This window comes from Amphiprion ocellaris, chromosome 10 (genome assembly GCF_022539595.1).
Source record: "Amphiprion ocellaris isolate individual 3 ecotype Okinawa chromosome 10, ASM2253959v1, whole genome shotgun sequence".
In the NCBI taxonomy this organism is placed as follows: Eukaryota; Metazoa; Chordata; class Actinopteri; family Pomacentridae; genus Amphiprion; species Amphiprion ocellaris.
In genome coordinates this window covers 33,669,973-33,692,203 of record NC_072775.1, presented here as the reverse complement: position 1 = coordinate 33,692,203, position 22,231 = coordinate 33,669,973, and the positions used below count along the sequence as shown (strand labels likewise).

The window sequence follows — 22,231 nt, the reverse complement described above, 5'->3', positions numbered from 1 at the left end:
ACTTCCAGTAAAACCACCTCCAGTCGGTGCTGGGAAGGCTGGGCGGGTTAATGGAAGGAGGAGGAAGAAGAGGAGAAACCCACAACCTCCTGGAAACAAAAAGACAAAACCCCCCAAACCTCATCTTCTCCATCCGTCTGTCTGTCTTTCTGCTGATGTTTAACATCTTCACTGATATCTGACAGACGGGCGGACACTGAGATTCATTACTGGAGGAAACGCAGCGACAGAAACTGAAGGAAGCAGAACCAGAACGGGAAATGAACCTAAATTAGAGGACCGTCGCAAAACTGTGCTGCCTCCATTGCTGCCTCCATCAGTCACAGTTCAAACACTCACTGGAGGCCGTTTCATTTAAACTCTACAGTCCGACAGACACATTTTACATCAAAAACAAGATCTTTTATTCTCAGCTGAGTTTCTTTTTGCCAACGAGGTACAGCACACATCAAATTAAGACCTCAGGACTTGACCTTTCAATCAATTCTAGCAGCTTGCATGCCAAAGTGTTGGTGAGAAAAAAAACAGCATTGAATTTAAATCGGATTTGATTATGGTTACAGCTTCCATCCATCTCCACACTTGACTTGGACTAACCCTATAAAAACTTCAGTTGGCCTTGTCCTATTATAATTAGATTTGGACCGTCCCTCTAAGACTTGACGCCTGACTTGGACTAGTCCTCTAAATAACTGACTAGTCCTCTAAAGATCTGACATGGAAAAGCCTTTTAAAGATTTGCAACCTGACATGGACACATTCTCTAAGACTTGAGATGTGAACACTGTGTAATTACTGATGAATTCAACGCTCTACAGGTACGCTGTTAATATCTAGATGTTTAGCAGGTTCATCTGTGTGTCTCTGAGCAGGCCAACAGGTAAATAAAAACACCTGGTTTCAGGTAAATCTGACATTAGACGCCGTACTTCAATCTTTTAAAACTTGTTTTTGTTCCCACACCTGCAGTAACTGAATGGAGACTAGAATCTTCTCTGTGCACAATGTCTAACTTGTAGCAGCTCTTTAATCTGTAAATTTTAGAGTCTACCAATGGATGTGAGGTGTTTAGGGAGCATCAGTGAACTGTAACATCTACCGATGAATATTAGACATCTGAGGAACATCTGTAAATTGTAACACCTACTAATGGATGTGAACTGTTTTGGGGAACATTTGTAAATTTCAGAATCTACCAATGGATGTGAGGCGTTCAGGGAGCATCGGTAAATTATAGCATTTATTGAACTCATCCGTTTTAAGACAAAATATTTCTCAAGTCTTTAGAGCACTAGTCAATTATTTAGAGGTCTAGTCCATGTCAGGTGTCAAGTCTTCAAAGGACAGTATAAGTCGAGTCATAAGAGGACGGGTCCAGCTGAAGTTTTAATAAGGATAGTCCAAGTCAATTATTTATAGGGGCTTTCGACCAAAGAGCATCAGGTGCTAGGTTGGTTCAAAGTTGAGAGCCAGTGCTTTTTTGGTTCAAATCTCGTGCCGCCCCAGAACGGGTTTGTGTTTCCATTCGGAAGGAGCAAAGTTGGAGCTGCGTCATTGCGCCACCACAAAACGTGTGTACGTCACTGCGTACGTAGCCGTTCAACAGCGTTCGCGCCGTACGGAAACCCACACAACAACAATGGAGGACTTCATTGGAGTGGTGTTCATGGCTTTGCTAGTGTGTCTCGCCATCGCTGAACAGCAAAACCTTCTGTTAGGGGTTACCCATCGGCGTCGCCGTTCCAATGCCCGGCGATAACGTTTGAGAAGAAAGGTAATTATCAAAGACGTTTGGATACTTAACAGTAAACGTGCTAGCATTAGCTTAGCTACTTAGCTTCGACTGCGCTTGCATTGATTACTTAGCAGTTAAACACGCGCAATAAGTTGATGATCATATCTATGTTTATCTTTTTAGATGTTTTTAGATGTCACCCCGCCCACTGCCTGTGACATGCTCGGCTCTCAACTCTGGCCAAGTCTGGCCCAGCAACGAGTTGGTGCCCGAAAAAGCCCCAGTTTTTGGAGCCCGGAGCCGCAGCTCCGGTGGTGGAAAGACAAAAAACCGGCGCCAAGTCGGGCACTGGCTCCGACTCCGAACGGGCTCCACCCTGGTCGAAAGCCCCTATTAGAGGACTAGTTGAATTTAGGTGTCAAGTCTTACAGCTCGAGTCCAAGTCAAGGGTTTAGAGTACTAGTCCAACTGTAATTTTCACAGGATTAGTCTAAGTCAAGTCTCGAGTCTTAGAGGACTAGTCCTTGTCAAGTGTCACATCTTAAAGGGATAGTCTAAGTTAAGTCTTTAGAGTATTAGTTCAGTATGAACGGGATCAGCTGGATGGAGCTCCAATACACAGGGCTCACATCTCTAGTCTTAGAGAATGTGTTCAAGTCAGGTTTCAAGTCTTTAAAAGGCTATTTTATGTCAAGTCTAAAGAGGACCAGTCAATTATTTAGAGGACCAGTCCAAATCAGGCGTCAAGTCTTAGAGGGACAGTCCACGTGAAGGCTTTAGAGGACTAGTCCCACTGTAGTTTTTAAAGGATTTGTCCAAGTCAAGTCTTAAGTCTTAGAAGACAAGTTGAAGTAAGGTTTCAAGTCTTTAAAAGGCTATTCCATGTCAAGTTGTTAAAGGTCTAGTCAAGTATTTAAAGGACTAGACCAAGGACTAAACCAAGGGATAGTCCAAGTCGAGTCATAAGAGGATGAGGCCAACTATAGGTTTAGTCCAAGTCAAGTCTCAAGTCTAATAGAACAAGTCAAAGTCAGATGTCATGTCTTCAAGGCATACTCTAAGTCAAGTCTTTAGAGTACTAGTCAATTATCTGGAGGATTAGTTGAAGCTAGGTGTCAAGTCTTAGAGATCTAGTTCAAGTCAAGGGTTTAGAGGACTAGTGCAACTGTAATTTTCACAGGATTAGTCCATGTCAAGTCTTACAGGACTAGTCCTAAACAGACATCAAATCTTCAGATGTCTAGTTCATAACAAGTCTCTCATCTTTAGAGGAACAGTCCAAATCAAGTCCATAGATGGCTCGCAGTAGTCAGGTTTTCAGGAGACCAACAGGTGTGAGGCATTTAAGGAACCAGAGTGAACAGTAGCCTCTTCTAATGTACATTAGGCGTTTGTGGAACATCAGTAACTTAAAGCATCTACTGATGGATATGAGACATTCAGGGGAATCTCAGCAAACTGTAGCGCCTACCGATGATGATGGTTGTGATGTGTTTAGGGAACATGGCTAAACTACTTACATCTTCCAACAAATGTAAGTAGTGTGGACTTTACAATGTGTTGCTGCTCCTTTTGAAGTAGTTAATAAACCCCAACTTGGGCCATAAAAAAAGACATAAATATGATGACAGAACAACCAAACTTTAGTTGTGGTTTCATCGGCAGAGTGTCTGAAGAATTTAAATATGAGGATTTACCTGTCGGCGTCAGCAGGTCGGAGCGACGGCAGTCTGAAGCTGGTGTTTCTGTCCAGTTTGGTCTGACTCTTTGTCCTCTTGATGGAGCCTTTGAGACGTTTACTGAAGAACCCCTGAAAGATAAAAACACAAGCAGAATGTTAAGAACAGAGGAGTTTTTCAGGTGAAGAAAATATAAAATTCAGAAAGCTGGAATCAGACAATTTAGAGTTCCTCTCTATAAGAAATACTCAAACCAGAGAAGATGGTTATTCATTTATTGGTTGACAGATTATCCGTTTAGCTCTGCTTGGCAGACACTGATAGAGACGCTTTTTGTGTTGACTGTTAATTATATTATTTCACAGTTTGCTAATTTATTGACGTGAGGTAAATCTTTTCCTCTGAGTTCATGAATATTTGGAGTCATTATTTTTATATTTATTGTAATCAATCAGACACAAAGCCAAACATGAAGAAGAGTGGAATGTAAAGTTTTTCACCTCAGACTAGCACTAAAAATGTCTTATTATTTTGCTTTGAGTGAGAATAAATGAAGGGTTTGGAAGCAGAATGGTCTGACCCACCTTCTGTAGTCTTTGAGAAAAATGGGTTCAGTTAGCTGTTTCTATAATTTCAACGATGTAGTTAGCGTCTTTGTAAGGCCATAGTTGTGTATTTAGCTGTTTTTGTACTATTTTAGCTGTGTAGTTAGCCATTTTCTATTACTATAGCCACATTGTTAGCTACTTTCTATAACTTCAGCTGTGTAATTACCTGTTTTTCAGTTACTTGAGCTGTGTTGTTAGCTTCTGTCTATTGCCTTGGCTATGTTTTTAGCTTCTTTCTATGGCCTTGGCTATGTTGGTAGCTTCTTTCTATAACTTTAGTTGTGTAATTACCTGTTTCTCAGTTCTTTTAGCAATGTACTTAGCTTCTGTTTATGACTTTAGTTGCATTGGTAGCTTCTGTCTGTTTTTGGTTATGTAGTTAGTGTCTTCCTATAACGTTAGCTGTGTAGTTAGCTTCTTTCGATGATTTTAGCTATGCAGATAGCGGTTTTCTCTAACTTTAGCTGTGTAGTTAGCTACTTTCTATGAGTTAGCCATATTGTTAGCTTCTTTAATGACTTAAGCTGAATAGTTAGTTGTTTTTCTACGATTTGAAGGGTTTGAAAGCAAAACCTGCTCAACCAGGCTCAAACCTGCGAGTCAAGAAGCTCGAAAATTAATTCAAGAAGTTGTTCCGGTACAGAGTCGGTTTCAACACTAGAAACGGAAGATTTATGGTTGATTTTATGCTTTAGTTTAACAAATTTGTGTTGAATGAACTTCAGATTAACAGAATAATCTGCTCCGTTGGTGTCGATGCTAGCGCCTCCTTCATTTCCTACCGAAGACTCGATGAGTCACGAGTCCAACATCAGCTGATGCTTTCATCTGATAGATGAATAAACAGTCTGAGGCAACGATGAAGCAGCAGCAGGGAGTCGGTCGGGCCACATGACTTCGCCGATATCGATCTGATCAGACCCTTCAGTTATCAGACCCGCTGTCACAACAAAAGCCTCTCGCAGAGCCGCCGAGGAGAGCGGCCTCGTTTCCTGAGATATTAATATCCTCAAACACATCTCCGTCTCCCTCCTCGCCCCCCGTCCTCCCCCACAAACTCCCTTCAGGCTCATTGGCTCCCATTAATGCATCAGAATAAAGATCCGTCCTGCCAGAGAGTCTGCAGAGGCAGGAACACTTCAAACGTCTCTGCAGCGTCTCCAGCACTTTGACCAACAAGCTGATCGCAGCTATTGATCGTGAATATTGGTCTCCGTGGATTAGTGAGCAGTTAGAGTTTGGAGCTGACTGCTGGATGTTTTTTTTATGTTCCTACTTGTCACTGCTTTAACACCGACTTCTAGGCGACGTGAACTCCCAGCATGCTCTCTGCTTGTGTTGACTGTGACAAGAATCGCTGTGAGGAAACTAAAAATACTCGACCTGAGATCTGTCTGTGAGGCGTCAACACCGAAGTTTCAGTTCTGCTTCGCACCACTAATGACAGCGGCAATTTAACATCATTGATGAGAGTTCTTGAGAAGAATACTGACTGCTGACCTCCAACAGAAATAGATCAAAACTAAAGTAACCTGTCAAAACAAAAGCACTATTAAAGGAGTGTTTTAACAGGAACAGGTGCCACAGACCACAGGTTCTACAGCCTAATCTGTAAAATATGAGCAAGAACTCATCAACACCTCTTTAGTTTCATCCAAAGTTGTTTAAATCAACTAATCAAAGTCTCACAGCATCACAGAAGTTTGTTTTAGCTCCTCTATGTTTTTTTCATTGTCATTATTATTTATGTGATTAATCCGTCAGCAAACTGTCAACACTCTGCAGAGTTGAAGCAGACATCCCTAAAGGTCTTGTTTAGTCCAACTGACAAACATGAAACCCAAAATATTTAGTTTATAATGATGTTTATTAAAGAAAAGCACCAAACCCTCTTTATTTAGAATCTGATACATCAGAATATTGAAGATGATTTACGCTATTTTTGAATTGTTGCGGATGATTTTTCTGTCAATGGACTTATAATTTTAGATTTAAACTGAAAAACTTGAGACATTAGATTTTAACTAGTCCTCTGATGACCTGAGACTTGACTTGGATTAGTTTTCTAAAACTTAACACTTCACTTGGAGTAGTCCCTAAAGATGTGAGACTTGACCTGGACGAATCCTCAAAAAATTGATACTTGATACTTCCTTGATTAGTCCTTGAAACAACTAATCCTTGGACTAGTCCTTAAAAAAATCCGACTCAGATTAGTCCATTAACGCCTCGGCTTGGACTAGTCCTTGAAAAAAATTTGACTTGGACTAGTCCCTTAAAACTTGACTCGAACTACTTCTCTAAAAACTTGGGTTGGTCTAGTCTTCTGAAACTTGAGACTTACTTCAGTTGGCTCTTTAAGACTTGAGACTTGAGTTGGACTAGTCATCTTAATTGTTTATTTACACTAGTTCTCTAAAAATTGACAATTGACTTGAACTAGTCCTTGAGGCAGTGAGACTCGACATGGACTAATTCTAAAACAAAAAAACTGACTCAGATTAGTCCTCTAAAGACTTGACTTGGACTAGTCTTCTAAATACAGAAGATTTGAATTGAACTAGTTCCTTAAGACTCCATTTGGACTAGTTCTCACAAGTTTTTTCTGAGATTAGTCTACAGACTTGACATGAAATAGCCTTCTAAAGACTTAACAGATGACTAGGACTGGTCCTATAAGACTTGACACTTAACTTGAACTAATCCTGTAAATATTCCAGTGGGACTAGTCCGCTAAAGCCTTGGCTTGGACTAGATCTGTAAGACTTGATACCTAACTTCAACTAGTCATTTAAATAACTAACTAGTCCTCCAAAGACTTGACTTTGAGTATTCATTTATACCTGACTTGGACTAGTCATAAAAGACTTGACACTCCACTTTAACTAACCCTGTAAAAACTTTAGCTGGTCCAGTCCTCTAAAGACTTGACTTGGACTAGATCTCTAAGACTTGACACCTGAGTTGGACTAATCTTCTAAAGACTTGACATGAAACAGCCTTGTAAAGGCTTGAAACCAGACTTGGACTCATCGTCTAAGACTAGAGATGTGTTCAGCTGATCCCCTCCATAGAGAACTCAGATGATTCAAAGTAAATCTAAATAAAAACAGACTAATTTCTCCTGTTTTTTCAGGTCTTTAACTCGACGTCTCTACCAGGTCAGTAACTCGGCTGTTGTCAGATGTCGGGCCTCTGAACGCTGTTAAATATCCATCAGAACAGTCATGTCGGGACTCCTGACAGCCGAAATGCTTTAGAAACAAGGCGAGTTTCATCTGTCTGTCAGCTAAATATAGCTCATCCCAGACTCCTCGGCAGAAGTAATGAGGCGCAGCAGGAGCAGAAGTACTCTGATTACCTGCAGTAATCAGGTACAGTTACACAGCTGATGATCCAATCATGTGTTAATCACATTACATACATTACCAGTCTCGTGTTTTTACTCCAATAATCGGATTAAGACGTTTGCATGACAACTTATACAGATGGAGCGTCGCTTCAATTGGGTTAGAATCTAATTCAGGGTAAATCTACAGACAGCGTCTCGGCCATGAAATATACGGAATCGTCCTTTATTAGGAGGACGTAGTGGATGAAACTGGTCCAGGTAGCCAAACACAACACCGTGCATTCCTACCTGCTGATTGTACAAAAGGATCGTCTCGGTGATGGATTTGCAAACCCTCGTCCAAGAATAACAGACATCTACTGTCTGATAATCGTCATTTATCTGCTACACAAACTGCTCCAACTGGATTTTAGTCTATTAGTCATGAACCCCCTGAACTCTGAGCAGCTTCTGGATGTATTTTTGCTCATTTTTACTGCAATATGAAGTCCTGCACCTCTATGGAAACAGCACAACCATGACTAGAAGTACAGAGAACTCAGAAATGTCTTCTGTGCTGTAGGACGCTGTTAAAAATCATAAAAAGGACAAATGTGAAAGTTGAAAAAAAACCTGCAATCAGCATATCCAATGTTTTTTCAGGTGTTACCAACACTAAGACAAAGATGTGGCACCACATACTGCAGGTATTTAACTATTTACACTTTAACAAACTCCACAAACCTTTAAACACCTGAGATATTTCACCATGCCGAATGTATCTTCCAACAACTTCTGGTTAATTCATGCTTTCAGCATCCATAAAAGCACACTACCGTTCAGTTTGGGGTCGCTTAGAAATGTTCTTATTTTTGAAAGAAAAGCATTTTTTTTTCAATGAAGATAACATTAAATGAATCATAAATCCAGTCTAGACATTGTTAATGTGGCAAATGACTATTCTAGCTGGAAACGGCTGATTTTTAATGGAATATCTCCATAGGGGTACAGAGGAACATTTCCAGCAACCATCACTCCTGTGTTCTAATGCTACATTGTGTTAGCTAATGGTGTTGAAAGGCTAATTGATGATTAGAAAACCCTTGTGCAGTTATGTTAGCACATGGATAAAAGTGTGAGTTTTCATGGAAAACATGAAATTGCCTGGGTGACCCCAAACTTTTGAATGGTAGTGTACATTTTAACAAGCTCTACAAACCTTTTCACACCTGAGATATTTTACCATGCCGACTGTATCTTCCAACAACTTATAGCTAATCCATGCTTTTGGCTTCCACAAAGGTACATATGACATAAATTCCACCATCCACCCAAATCTGTGAGATCCCGTAGGCCAAAATTTGTGCCGCAAACGGCGTACGTCAGAATGATGGAACAAAACTTTCTTAATAAACTGACGGGCGACGCCGACATAACCACGAAACGCCGTAGGTTGACGACATCGTAAACCAAGGACCTGCTGTACAGTACTCCTACTGCATGCAATGAAGACCGCAAAAATCGCCTCTGTTGGAAAAAAATTTTATGTACAAGCAAGTAGGAGCAAGTTGTTGAAGATACATTCAGCATGGTGAAACATCTTTCTACAGAAGATAAGCAGTCGAGAGAACAACGGCAAGGCTGTAGAATTTGTAAAAATGTAAATAGTTAAATATCTGTAGTATCTACAGTTTCTATTTCTATCCAGTGTTGTTAACACCTGAGTCTTTCTCGGGTCTTTCTACTTCTAGCCATAGTTTTGCTGTTTCCATGGAGCTGCAGCTCATTTTACTCTGCTTCACACAAATCACTCAGACTTTAACCAACACAAATACAACAACAGCTTGGCATATTCACCCAATTCCTTCCAGATAATGCTTTAAGGATGAGAGCGGTACAGGAGTGGCAGGTAAGGTGATGCTTTGGGTTTTAAAAAATATACTTTTAAGTCCAATCAAAATCTTTTGTTCGCGCTCAGCTCTGCTCACGTGGCTCGACATCACCATATAGACCAGTGTAGACAGTAATCACTTCCTGTTATCAATTCATTGACTATTAACACAAATATTGCTCGAGAAAATCGTTCAAAATCTTCATCCAGACCACCGACTGTATCCCTGGTTTAAATATTAGAAACGTAAAAAGACAAAAGAATTTTTTAAAAAAAAAACAACATTTCAGAGACTCACCGGCACTTTGAAAGGAGACGAGTTCGGATTGTCGACTGCGATGCTTTTCTCTGAACTCCCCAAACCAGAAATACTCCTCCTCCTCGGAGATCGCTCCGAAGACACTTCTGTAGAGACAAAGAGAGGGAGTTAGTTGAAGCAAAGCTGCCTTTAACTCCTCATCATCACCACCATCTTCATCATCATCAGCAGCAGCCTTCAGCCTGGACTGGATGATGGAGGACGGTGATGACATTCAGACATGGTGGAGGTAAATGGCAGCTGGTTCCCACCTAAAAGCACCTGATTTCATTTTAACTCACTGTCAGAACAGGAAGCTTTAATCTATTTAACCTCCAACATCCACAGAGTTTATTTTTCCAACATCTGTCAGCTTCGTTCTGAGGTTTCACTTCAGTAACTCATCTAGAAGATCACCTTTGACTGCAAACGTTTCATTTAAACGATCAAACGTCCGGTCGCTTTATCATTTCAATGCAGTTTGTCTGATCAGTGGATCCAACAGAAAACATCTCGCATCACTAATAAGTCCAGTAAACTCTCCAGACATCTTCACACGAAGCAGTTCTAACCCATAAAACTGTCTTTATTTAATAAAATTCCAGATTTGTCAACCCTCAAAACCCATCAGCAGGTCTAAAAATGACCAAATGAGACCATTTATCAACCAAAAACTGCATAAACACTAAAAAATATAATCAGACTCTTAACTTTCCAATGGTCCTTGACTGTATCATGTGTGATGTCATGTCCTGTCTGGAATAATTAAACAAATCTACGTTGAAAATTGTGATATTTAATCAAAATCACTTAATTCTACACGTCACATTTTTAAATTTTCCAAAAATAAAGTTTATGTAACCAACTATGAAAAAAAAAATTGAGTTTTCAGTTGAACTGCAGGCAGTGTTTAAACTGGATGAATAAAATAAATGCAGCATGGCTCAGAAACAGCGAACAGAGGAGCAGGTTGTTGGAGATACATTCAGCATGGAGAAACATCTTTCTACTGATGATGAGCAGAGTAGAGAGGAAAAGTCTGGAAAGATGGAAACAGTTAAATATCTGTAGTATGTGGAAACAAAACGACCGCAGAGAGACAGAAAGCAACAAAAACAAGACACAAAATGACAAAAATAAGATGCAAAACAATTCCAAATGACACAAAATCACAAAAACAAAACACAAAATGACAAAAGCGAGGTTGGAAAATGACAAACACAAGACTTAAAATGACAAAAACCAAATGCAAAACAATTTTAAAAAGACAGGAAACAACTAAAAAATACACAAAATGACAAAAAAAGACACAAAATGACAAAAACCAGATGCAAAAGAACAAAAACAAGACATGAAATCACAAAAACAAAACACAAAATGACAAAAACCTGATGCAAAATAACTAAAAAAGACACAAAATGACAAAAACCAGACATAAAACTTTTCTGTCTGGAGTTGAACTTTATCAGCGGCTAAATCAAAGATTAATTTGGATCAATTATTTGGACGCTAAATGTCACCGGTTTTATCACCCGATGCACGGCTGGGGATGGACGAGGCGTCGCATTATCAGCAGCAGCAGCAGAGCGGCGTCCAACATGCAACAGGGAAGTCCGACTCTGGCAGCGGACAGTGAACGCAGCATGCAGCAGGATTCAGCATTCATCCACACAGAGCGGATCGGGTTCCAGCTGCAGGAGGATGCAGGAGGATGCAGCGCTGCGAGGGACCCGCCGACAAACTTTCATGCACCCCCCCCCCCCCCCCCCCCCCCCCCCCCCTCCGGGAAAAGAGCAGCAGCTGGCCGGCTGTCGCTGCTGCTGCTGTTTTCCCTGTAAGTTGCGGCAGCATGCGGCGGACAGTCGCATGACAGAAACATGCGGAGACGGTACCTCGGTCGCAGCTGTTCCCCATCATCTGAGGAGAGGACACACACACCGTCAGACCGGATTGGCCGGGGCAGCCGCCACCTGTCAGCCAATGAGGTTATGAAGCTGCATCCTCCCTCGTCTCCCCCCTCAGCAGTAATTCTACCCTCCGAGGTTTTACCGCATTTATTCAATCAATCCCTCCGACTGCAGCTCGCCTCCTCTGCTGCTCTTTCCTCTGCAGACGCTCTCCTCTGTCTCCCTCCTCTGTCTCCCCCTCTATCTCCTCTCTCTCTGCAGCAGCTCAGTTAAAGCCTCCCTCTTCCTCCTCTTCTTCTTCTTCTCTTCTTCCTGGAGCTGCATCCATCTCGGCGCTCGCAGGATAAATAAGTTGGATTTGGGACGAAGCAGCGCCGGTTAACGGCGTCAGACGAGCAGCGAATCAGAGCCGAGGAGGAAAACTCTTCAGATTTCAGTTTATCAGGATGTAAATGAACTAAATAAAACCCTCACATCCTCCTCAGTACACTGTTTAATTAACATGTTTTATTGTCTTTATTTATTATTCGATTTTTTGTGTTTAGACTTTGTAAATATTTTCTCTTTTCTGATGCTTTCTCGTCCTTTTTAATGGTTCATCGTCGTTTCTGATGATTTATTGCGTTTTGTTATGCTTTGTCTTTTTTTTTTTTTTTTTACATTTTATTCTTTTAACATTTTTTTTCTTTTAAAAAAGTCTGTTTTCTTAGTTTACGACTTCTGACTTTTTAAATATTTTCTGTTTTCTGAAGTTTTATCCTTTTATATTTAATTGTCTTTTCTGAAGATTTTTTGTATTTTGTTACCTTTTATCTTTTTTAACATTTTATTGTCTTTTTACATTTTTTTATTTTTTAAAAATGTTTAATTGTCTGTTTTATTATTGTATTTCATTCTTGTTCTGCCTATTCAAATGTTTTCTCTTTTCTAATGCTTTATTATTCTTAAAAAATGTTTAAATGTATTTTTAATCTTTAACTGTCTTTTGTATTATTCTTTTGTTGTTGCTTTTTCTGGTGTTTTACTGTATATTTAAATGTTTTATGTCTTATTCTCAACATTTTATTGTCATTTTAATGTTTTGTTTGTCTTTCCTGATGATTCATTGTATTTTTTCAGTATTTTGTTGTCTTTTTTAACTATCGGTATCTGTATTTTTTTATTGAACGATTATTGATAAATTATATACTTCAAGTCTGATGCAGTCTCCTCTGTCTGTTTCACTCTACGGTCTCGCAAATGTCTCAAAAACTGAACAAGAAACACAACCAGGAAGTTAGCTTCTCTCATAGCTGCTAATGCTATGCTAATGGCTAGCGGCTAAGTCAGGAGGCTGGAAAACAATAACTAATAAAGCTTTAAAATCTGGACCTTAGTGGGTAATTGAAGTGACAGAACAGTGAAATATTAAGAAAATAGAGGAGATAATTTAACCAGGAATATTTCCATTTTACATCTTCAGTTACATTAGAGCTTATTAGTGAAGAACTCTAGTTATTAATGAACATGCTCTTAAAACATTACATTTAATGTTTATTGTTGGGTCCTAATATCAGCTACAAGCCGTTCTTAATTACCAATAAATGGCGTCAGCGTTTCCCTAAAGAAATAAAACACCCATAAGTTAGTGTCTGTTCAATAAACCGAAACCATAAGCAAAACAACTAAAAAAGACATGAAATTACAAAAACAAGACACAAAATTACAAAAAACAAGCAAAACAACTAAAAAAGACACAAATTCAATAAATACGACGATAACGGCTTCCAGAGGGAATCAAACCAACACCCGTCTCTCTGTAATCTCCAGTCTGCTCAGGTTCTGCTTCTAACGAGGTATCGATCAGACGAGGCTCTGGAACAATCGCTCGTCTCGGTGGATCCATCAGAGACAGTTTGACCTTCAGAGTCCGACTGAGGACCAGCGAGGCTTCAGTCTGGACGCCGTCGGTCTGAGATGGGTTTCAGACCATCAGCTTCCTCTGATTGGTAACGAGATTCTGCTCAGTTGGGTTGAGGTGAGTCAAACTGAGCGGCTAAGACTAATTCCTGGTCCTCTCTGAAAGCTGGAGGTCGACAACCACCCCCGGTTTGGGTGAAAACAACTCGTGTGTCGGTTTGTCGTTGTCAAGTTTCCCGGAAACACTCGTGGGGAAAATGCTGCTAAAAATCCGTCAGAGAGCAGAAACGGGTCGACGAGCCGAGAGGATGTCATCAGAAACTCATCCATCAGCTGCTGGACGGGTTTAAAACACTCCCAGCATCTTCAGAGGATAAATGCTGACCAAAACAAATGGCTCTCTCTGTTCTGCTGCTGGGGATGATTTTAAAAAACCACAGCGGACTCCCCGAGCTCCAGCCGAACATCTGTCTGCTCACAGCTGGCTGATTGGTTTAAATCTGAGAAGTGAGAGGCGTTTAACTCTCAGCAGCTGGAATTCTGTCAAAACGGTGAAAACTGTGAAGTAGCATCGAGGCAGAGAACAGCAGAGAGTTAAAACAAGACAAGCTGCTTCGTGTTCAGGTGAGGAAACCAAACAGCTACAAAGTTCATCGACATCAACATGTAGGAACGGAGTTGAAATCCCAACGGCAGTAATTTAAGACAAGAAGCAGCATTTGACCTGAAGTTTAACCAACTGGAACCAAAACCCCACTGGTGGGTTTAAAAGAACGTTATTCTTAAAAAAAAATTCATCAGAATGACTCCATTTATCAGCCAGAAAATGTAAAAACCTAAATATATAGTTGAATATTCGATTTTCCGATGGTCCTTGAACGCACCAACAGCAAAATTAACTAAATTTGAGTCTAAAATCGTAAAAATCTACATGTCTCGATTGAAAATTCACCAAAAAATTAATAAAAGTTTGCACCAGATTTTGTTAAAAAATCTAATTAATTGAAGTTCATTACAGCAACTGAGACAACTGAGTCAACAATCACAACAAATTCTGAATATTTCAGGACTGAACTGCATGCTGTGATTCCACAGAGCAGAGAGGAAAATCAAACTAACTAGATGAATGAAATAAACGCAGCATGGCTCAGAAACAGTGAACAGAGGAGGAAGCTGTTGGAGATACATTTAGCATGGAGAAACATCTTTCCAGTCGAGAAAAAGTTCGTAGAGGCTGGAAACATGAAAATAGTTAAATATCTATAGCATGAGGAGACAAAATGACCACAAAGAGACACTAAATGATAAAAACATCACAGAAAGCAACAAAACAAGAAACAAAAAGACACAAATGAGACAAAAAACAACAAAAGCAAGACACAAAATGACAAAAACGAGATGCAAAATGACAAACACGACAAAAGAGACAGAGGAAAATCAAAGCTACTGGATGAATAAAATACAGTCAGCATGGTTCAGAAACAGTGAACAGAGGAGCAGGTTGGTGGAGATACATTCAGCATGGAGAAACATCTTTCTACAGATGATGAGCAGAGTAGAGAGGAAAAGTCTGGAGAGGAAACATGGAGATAAATAACTACAGTATGAGGCGCCTCATTTTTTTCACTTGGATGCTTGCATAAATGATCCACCAATGAGTTAAAATGCGACAGGAACGAAAAAAATTTGGAACCTTCTTGTGTTTTTAATGTGTTAAACTAAATGTTGAACTCAATCTTGACTTTAAAAATATTACTCTAAATCAAATCAAATCACAAGTAGATATTTTCCTCCAAATCCTTCAACCTGATCTTCAGTGTTGGAGCAGTAAATAAAAAAAAATCACACATATGAACGTTGACTTTTTGCTTTAAAAACTTTTTTTGAAACAAAGCTACCAAAAGAGCCTTAAGGACAAAAATGTCAACAACAAAATAAAAAGAGCAAAAACAACAGTATATATGAATACTATTTTCCACTTTCACTGCGTTAGAGTTTCTAATCAACATCAGTCCTAGTAAAACTAATAATATTTATTCATTTTGAGGATTTCAAACCTTTAAATGCCAGTTTGTTTACATGATTTTTTATAAACTCAGAGACAAATTACAAATTAAATTGCTTCTTTTTTAAAATTAAAACATACAAAAAATCTGATATTTTCCATATTTTAAGACTAAAGTTTTTATTATTTTTGGATTACCAGACTCATATTAGAAACACCAAATTTATGTCAAATATGTTAACAAAGGTAAAACTATGAAAAACTCCCAAATGAAAATGTGTGAAAGTTAAAAAAAATGGTCAGTAAAAAGACGTAGAAGTGATTGTTTAGGGTTTAAAAGGTGCTAATGAGAATGAGGTCAAAGGAAAACGTGGCTGCTGGTCCTACAGCGTTTCTGCAGGTATTTCCACCTTAAATGTGGGCGGAGCTCCAAGCAGACCATGAATGGGAGGCGTGATGTCAGCGGAGGGAATGTTGGGAATGTGGGAGGCCGGTTGAACTTGGGTTCATTCAGGAGCCGACACACCTGACGTTCAGGTAACAAAGAGTCTTTGTGTCGGACGTCTGCTGTGACGGCCTGAAGCCTCAACGGACGGAAAAACGACTTTTACCAATAATTCAGGGTCAAACTGAGTCACTACAGAGAAATATGGCTCCACCATCTCAGAATTTACTCATTATTTATCATTTTGGACTCAAAACTGAGAATTTATTATGTTTTCACTCCTTGTATTTTCACTCTGAACCAAATCTGACCTTGAAGACATTTTAAAAGTCCAACATCTCCAGAAATAAAAGTCCTGCAGCCATGAAGTTGGGTGAGAACACAGACAGAAGAGTTTCCAGCAGACCTAAATGATTACATGGATCCAACAGAGGCTAAGGCTTCAATTACTAAGCCTTGAAAATGGAAAAAAAATAGTTCAAAATCTTTAATCAAAGGTGGGACTGAGGATGCATCCATATTTTCTACGGACTTTGGTCGACATTTCACCAACTTTTTAGTCCTCTAACATCAGTAGAATCTGATGTGTGGAAAGTTTGACCAGACAAGGTTCCAGTTTTTACATATTTTGACATAAAAATGTGTCCAGAATTACCCCTAAAAATGGGAGAAAAGTGCCAAATCTTCCAACAAGGGTGTTAATGTGGCTCCATAAGGTTCCTGTAATTCTATATATATATGGATGGATCCATATTTCTACAAAAAATACAGTCCTCGTTGAAAATTTCACCAACTTTTGAGGCTCTAACATCAGTAGAATCTGATGTGTAACAAGTCTGGCCAGACAAAGTTATTTTTTTGCTATTTTGACCTAAATTTTGTCCAAAATGACAATAATTAATCATTTCTATTCTTTTAAAAATGGAAGAAAGCGCATAATCTTCAATCAAAGGTTATACTGAGACTCCAAACAGTTGCTGCTAGTGTATGTAAATGGATGGATCCATATTTCCTAATAAAAATACAGTCTTTAGTCGACATTTAACCAACTATAAAGTCCTCTAACATCAGAAGAATTTGATATGTGACAAGTTTGACAAGACAAAGTTCCATTTTTTGCTATTTTGACCTAAAACTTGTCTAAAATAACAAGAATGAATCGTTTTTGTCCTTTAAAAATGGAAAAAAAGTGCAAAATCTTCCAACAAGGGTGTTAATTTGGCCCCAGAAAGTTCCTTTAAGTGTCTATAAATGGATGGATCCATATTTCTACTAAAAATACAGATTTTGATCGACATTTCATCAACTTTTGAGCCTGCAGCATAAACAGAATTTGATGTGTGGAAAGTTTGGCAAGACAAAGTTCCTTTTTTTTTTGTTTTTTTTTTGCTATTTTGACCTAAAACTTGTCCAAAATGACAATCGTGAATCATTTTCGTCCATCAAAAATGGAAAAAATTGTAAAATCTTCCAAAAAGGGTGGTAATGTGGCCTAAGAAAGTTCCTGTAAGTGTCTATAAATGGATGGATCCATATTTCTACTAAAAATACAGACTTTGGTCGACATTTTACCAACTTTAAAGTCCTCTAAGATCAGTAGAATTTGATGTGACAAATTTGACAAGACAAAGTTCCATTTTTTGCTATTTTGACCTAAAACTTGTCCAAAATGACAATAATTAATCATTTTTTCCTTTAAAAATGGAAAAGTGCAAAATTGTTCAACAAGGGTGGGATAATTTGTCATGAAAACGTAACAACTTATTCTTTTGTTGTTTTAGGTGTTTCATATATGTTCATGTCTTTAATATATATAAATGATACAGAAATGACCAATTTACAATAATAACACTGTAAAATCAACTGTTTCAGAGCTGAAAAACACATTTGAGCTCTGGTAAAAACTGCAACCAAATATATTTTACAACCTAAAGACTGAATCTGTTCTTTGTTCAGCGTCTTTTTTTTTTCTATAACCAACTTTCAGTATCAATATCTTGTGATTTATTGCAGTATTAATAGTAAAATTGCACCTGTTTTAGTGTATTTTTACAGGAAAATGTGTTACAGTGAATAAAAACAGTCAGATGGAGCTCATACTGCCTGTTCTTTATGGTGTACTTGTGATCTTTGGGTCCATTTAGAGCAGAAAAAATCCAGATTTAATCATCTTTAAAAGTTTCACATCAATCCAAAGGATCAAACCAATTTTATGTAACCAGAAAACGTCTAGAAATGATCTTTTACATTCCTGAACCTGAATCTTCTGGCAGGAAAACGTGAGTCGAACATCTAAACATCTACTTTAAAGTGGCTGCATTAAAAAAAACTAAAGAAAACAAAACGTCCTGTTGTTGTCACGCAGCAAATATCCAAAGAATTCCTTTTGACAGAATGAAACCAGTTCTGTTTGTAGCCGCCTCCTCTCACTTCACTCCACATTCCTCTGAATTCATTACCAGTACGACAGACAGACGCTCCAGTTTAGCCGACTGGGATCATCGGCTCACCAAGAATCTGAACAACTCCAGTCTCTAAAAGGAAACTAAATGAAGACGTTTCTCACAATAATCTGATTTACTGCTTCTCTTCCTGATGTGTGGACAAATTATCAGACGAATGCAGTGATTTATAAGCTACAAATACGTGAAATTAGACGCTTACAGGAGTAGAATTAAAGCATCTTTATTTACTTTTACTCCAGATTACAGCTTCAGGTGAACGTTAAGGCGGTAAGTGTCTATAAATATATAGATGGATCCATATTTCTACTAAAATACAGTCTTTGGTCAACATTTCACCAATTTTAAAGGCCTCTAACATATAGAATCTGATGTATTGAAAGTATGACCGGATAAGGTTCCACTTTTTTGCTATTTTAACTTAAAACTTGTCCAAAATGACAATAATCATTTTTGTCCTTTAAAAATGGGGGGGAAAGTGCAAAATCTTCCAACAAGGGTGTTAATGTGGCCTAAGAAAGTTCCTGTAAGTGTCTATAAATGGATAGATCCATATTTCTACTAAAATACAGACTTTGTACGACATTTTATCAAGCTTTAAAGAACTCTAACATCACTAGAATCTGATGTGTGACAATTATAGCTGTACAAAGTTCCATTTTTTTGCTACTTTGACTTGAAACTTGTCCAAAATGACTCACAATTGTCCAAAAATAACAATAACGAATCATTTTTGCATCTTTAAATCAGAAAAAATGCAAATTTTACAACCAAGGCTGGTACTGGGACTCCAGAAAGTTCCTGTAAGTGTATATATTTGGATTTATCCCGTTTCCTACTAAAATACAGTCAAATTTCAGTAGTAAAGAATATTATTTCTAATTTCATTACGTTTTACTAAACTAAATAATGTTAATCTTCCATTTTTCTTCCAGCAGAGAGCTTCACATTAAAATATCAACCTCAAACTTGGTGATATTGTAGAAAAAAAGGTAGAAGATAGGAACATGTAAAAAATTGTAAAGTAAAAAAGGAATAATAATAGTAACTTATATTAGCATAATAACTGTTATTAATAATAATAAAAATGTAAAAATAATAATAATAATGGCATATATCTGTAAAATTATGACATTTTAGTTGATTTAAATTCAGTAAAACTGTTGTTTTTTTAGTCACAATGTAAAAGAATATTGTTTAACGTGTATTAATACTTTTTTCTATGATTTTATTAGTAATTGTAATAAATAAACATTTTGGCCTGTTCTGTTTGGGGTTTTTTTGTTGACAGGTAATTATTCATATTTTTTAATGTAAATCTGTGACAAAACAGTAAATAAATAGTTAAAAACTGTTTTAAAAATTAATTTTTTTACAGATAAATGGGGTCATTTTGTAGATTTTTTTTAAATGAGCTGTAGGAAGAATAAATGCAGTAATTTCTGTTTCTATATTTAACAGTCTGAAGTCATTAACTGTGTTCCTGCGACGTTTGGAAGCTGGAAGGCTTTAAATAGAGAAACGAGGTGGAAACAGGCCCAGAGCAGCGACGGCAGAAAGGGGTTAGACCCTGATGGATCTGATCCTGGGTCAGTCTCTCATCCAGCTGCAGAAACAATCACGACAAGGACGGCGTCCTCGTTTAGCTGCAGAGACGAATCACGTCCACGGCCTCCATTAGACGCTGGAGGCCTGAGGAGACCAGAGACCTCTGCAGCAAGGCCTCGACTCGAAGGTCAAACCTCAGCAGAATCCAGACTGACCTGAGTCCATCATGAACCAGAGTCCTGAATAGACAAGTCCAGCAGGAACCGGAGTCCTGAAGAGACGAGTCCACGTCACAATGTGTTCATCGACACACAAAAGAGTGATATTAGGCAAATTTGGGACACAATGATCTAATTATATCTGGACCAGGACAGCTGGATGTAGGCTAACTGTCACCACAGCCGTTAATAATGGAGGGCAGCCGAGTGCACGGAGCTGGAAGGAACGGGTTCACAGGACCAGGACACCAGGTCACCATGAGACCAGGAGACCTGAAGACCAGGAGACCTGACGACCTAAAGACCAGGATACCACGAGACCTGAAGACCTGAAAACCTAAACACCAGAAGACACTGTAAACCAGAAAACCTAAAGACCAGAAGACCTTAAGACCTGAAGACCCAGAAAACCTAAAGACTTGAAGACCTGAAGACCCTGTAAACCAGAAAACCTGAAGATCTAAAGACCTGAAGACCTGAAGGCCTTAAGCCCAGGAGACCTGGAGGCCAGAAGACCTGAAGAACTAAAGACCTGAAGACCCTGTAAACCAGAAAACCTAAAGACCAGGAGACCTGAAGAACTTGTAAACAAGAAGACCTGAAGACCTAAAGAACTGAAGACCTGAAGACATGAAGAACTGAAGACCTAAAGACCAGAAGACCCTGTAAGCCAGAAAACCTAAAGACGAGAAAACCTGAAGACCTAAACACCAGAAGACCCTGTAAACCAGAAAATCTAGAGACCTGAAGACTTTAAGACCAGGAGACCTGAAGACCTTAAGACCAGGAGACCTGAAGAACTTGTAAACAAGAAGACCTGAAGACCAGAAGACTTGAAGACCTGAAGACCTGAAGGCCCTGACAACCTGAAGACCTAAACACCAGAAGACCCTGTAAACCAGAAAACCTAAAGACCAGAAGACCAGAAGACTTGAGTCTGACGCAAACACCCAGTAGGTCGGGATAAAGTTTAATCATAAACTCACAAAGAATCAGCTGGAATCAGTAAAAATCCTCCCTGAGCTCAGATAAAAGATGAGGTGGGCCTGAAAGAGCCACAGATTTTTGAAAATATTTTAGATGATTGATAAACGTTCAGGGTTTTTCCGCCAAATTTGAATTTTCAGCGCCCTGCTGATTGGTTTCAGGCAGCTCTATAATTGAGAATTTCTTGAAAAATTAAGTTTTTCACCAGTTTTGTTAATCGACGCTTTTCTTTACTTAAACATAACGGACGTCTTCGTTCATCAAAAGCTGGGATCTCGAGTTGGTCGGATAAATGTCACGAATAGCAGCGAAAAACACCAGAGATAAATGTTGAAAAGGTTCTCTTCTAACTTAACCTATAAAACATAAATAAAGACATTTCTGTTCTCTGAAAGAACATGTTGGTTTATCCCTGAATGGTGCAAATTTCTGGTATGGCAGCGTTTTTATTCATCTATAATGCAGAAGACAGTCAGAAAATGTGTTGTAGATCAGTTGTAGTATCTGTTTGATCCACCAGGTGGCACCCCTGACTGTTTACTACTGTAGCGACCAGAGGAGGCTCATTAAGACTACAGGTAGTTCATGCTGGCAAGCAGAGAGCATTGTGGGAGTTCAGGTAGTAAAGGGCCACCAAGACAGAAACTATTGTGATGGTTAATGGATGCCAACAAGCTTAAACATTATGGGAGGAGCTTTAGTCTACCGTGTTATTAAATAATAAATTATTGGTCGATAAAACTGCAGATTATTGGTTAATTGTTTAAAGTTTTTATCTCTAATTTGGGTTCAAAAACCTTCGTAATGAGAAGGACCGGTGTAACTAGGAAACTCTGTACGACGATGTTTTTTGAGCTAAAATAAACAAACAGTTTATGCTTTGATCTCAAATTCAAACAATAAAAATCTATTAAAAAAAAAAAAAACAAACCCAGTATAATTCCAGTATTAAATCCCATTTTGAACCAGTAACACATCGAGTAAAACTTGAAGTTTGAATAAATTCAAATTTAAACCAGCAGCAAACAATAATCATTGCCTACTTCAAAGTAACCTGAGTATAAAACCAGTAATAAACTGAGGACAGATCCAGTATGAACCACAGCATTTAAACCAAATACAACAATGGATAAATTCACGATTGAAACCAGCATAAATGTTGTGTAAAAGCTAACACAAGATAAGGTAAAGCCATCATTAACCGAGCAACAAACCTTC

The 22,231-nt window shown here is 38.6% G+C and overlaps 1 protein-coding gene and 1 long non-coding RNA gene across 6 annotated transcripts in view; one reads left to right on the top strand and one right to left on the bottom strand.

Moving 5' to 3' along the window:
- rasal2 (RAS protein activator like 2) overlaps window positions 1-22,231 on the bottom strand; it is a 109,136-nt gene that overhangs the window by 26,818 nt on the left and 60,087 nt on the right. For 4 of the 5 annotated variants that reach the window (XM_055014491.1, XM_055014490.1, XM_055014492.1 and 1 more), the window contains 2 exons: window positions 9,543-9,649; window positions 3,433-3,545 (listed from right to left, as the gene is read on the bottom strand). In XM_055014491.1, coding sequence (XP_054870466.1) covers window positions 3,433-3,545; window positions 9,543-9,649 — 220 coding nt within the window. Of the gene's footprint in view, window positions 1-3,432; window positions 3,546-9,542; window positions 9,650-11,434; window positions 12,292-22,231 lie in introns of those variants that run through there. The other variant, XM_023295127.3, reaches the window with a different exon arrangement.
- LOC129349854 (uncharacterized) lies at window positions 18,287-21,939 on the top strand. The gene is made up of 2 exons (XR_008603012.1): window positions 18,287-18,530; window positions 19,722-21,939. It is a non-coding gene; the product is annotated as an uncharacterized LOC129349854 (long non-coding RNA).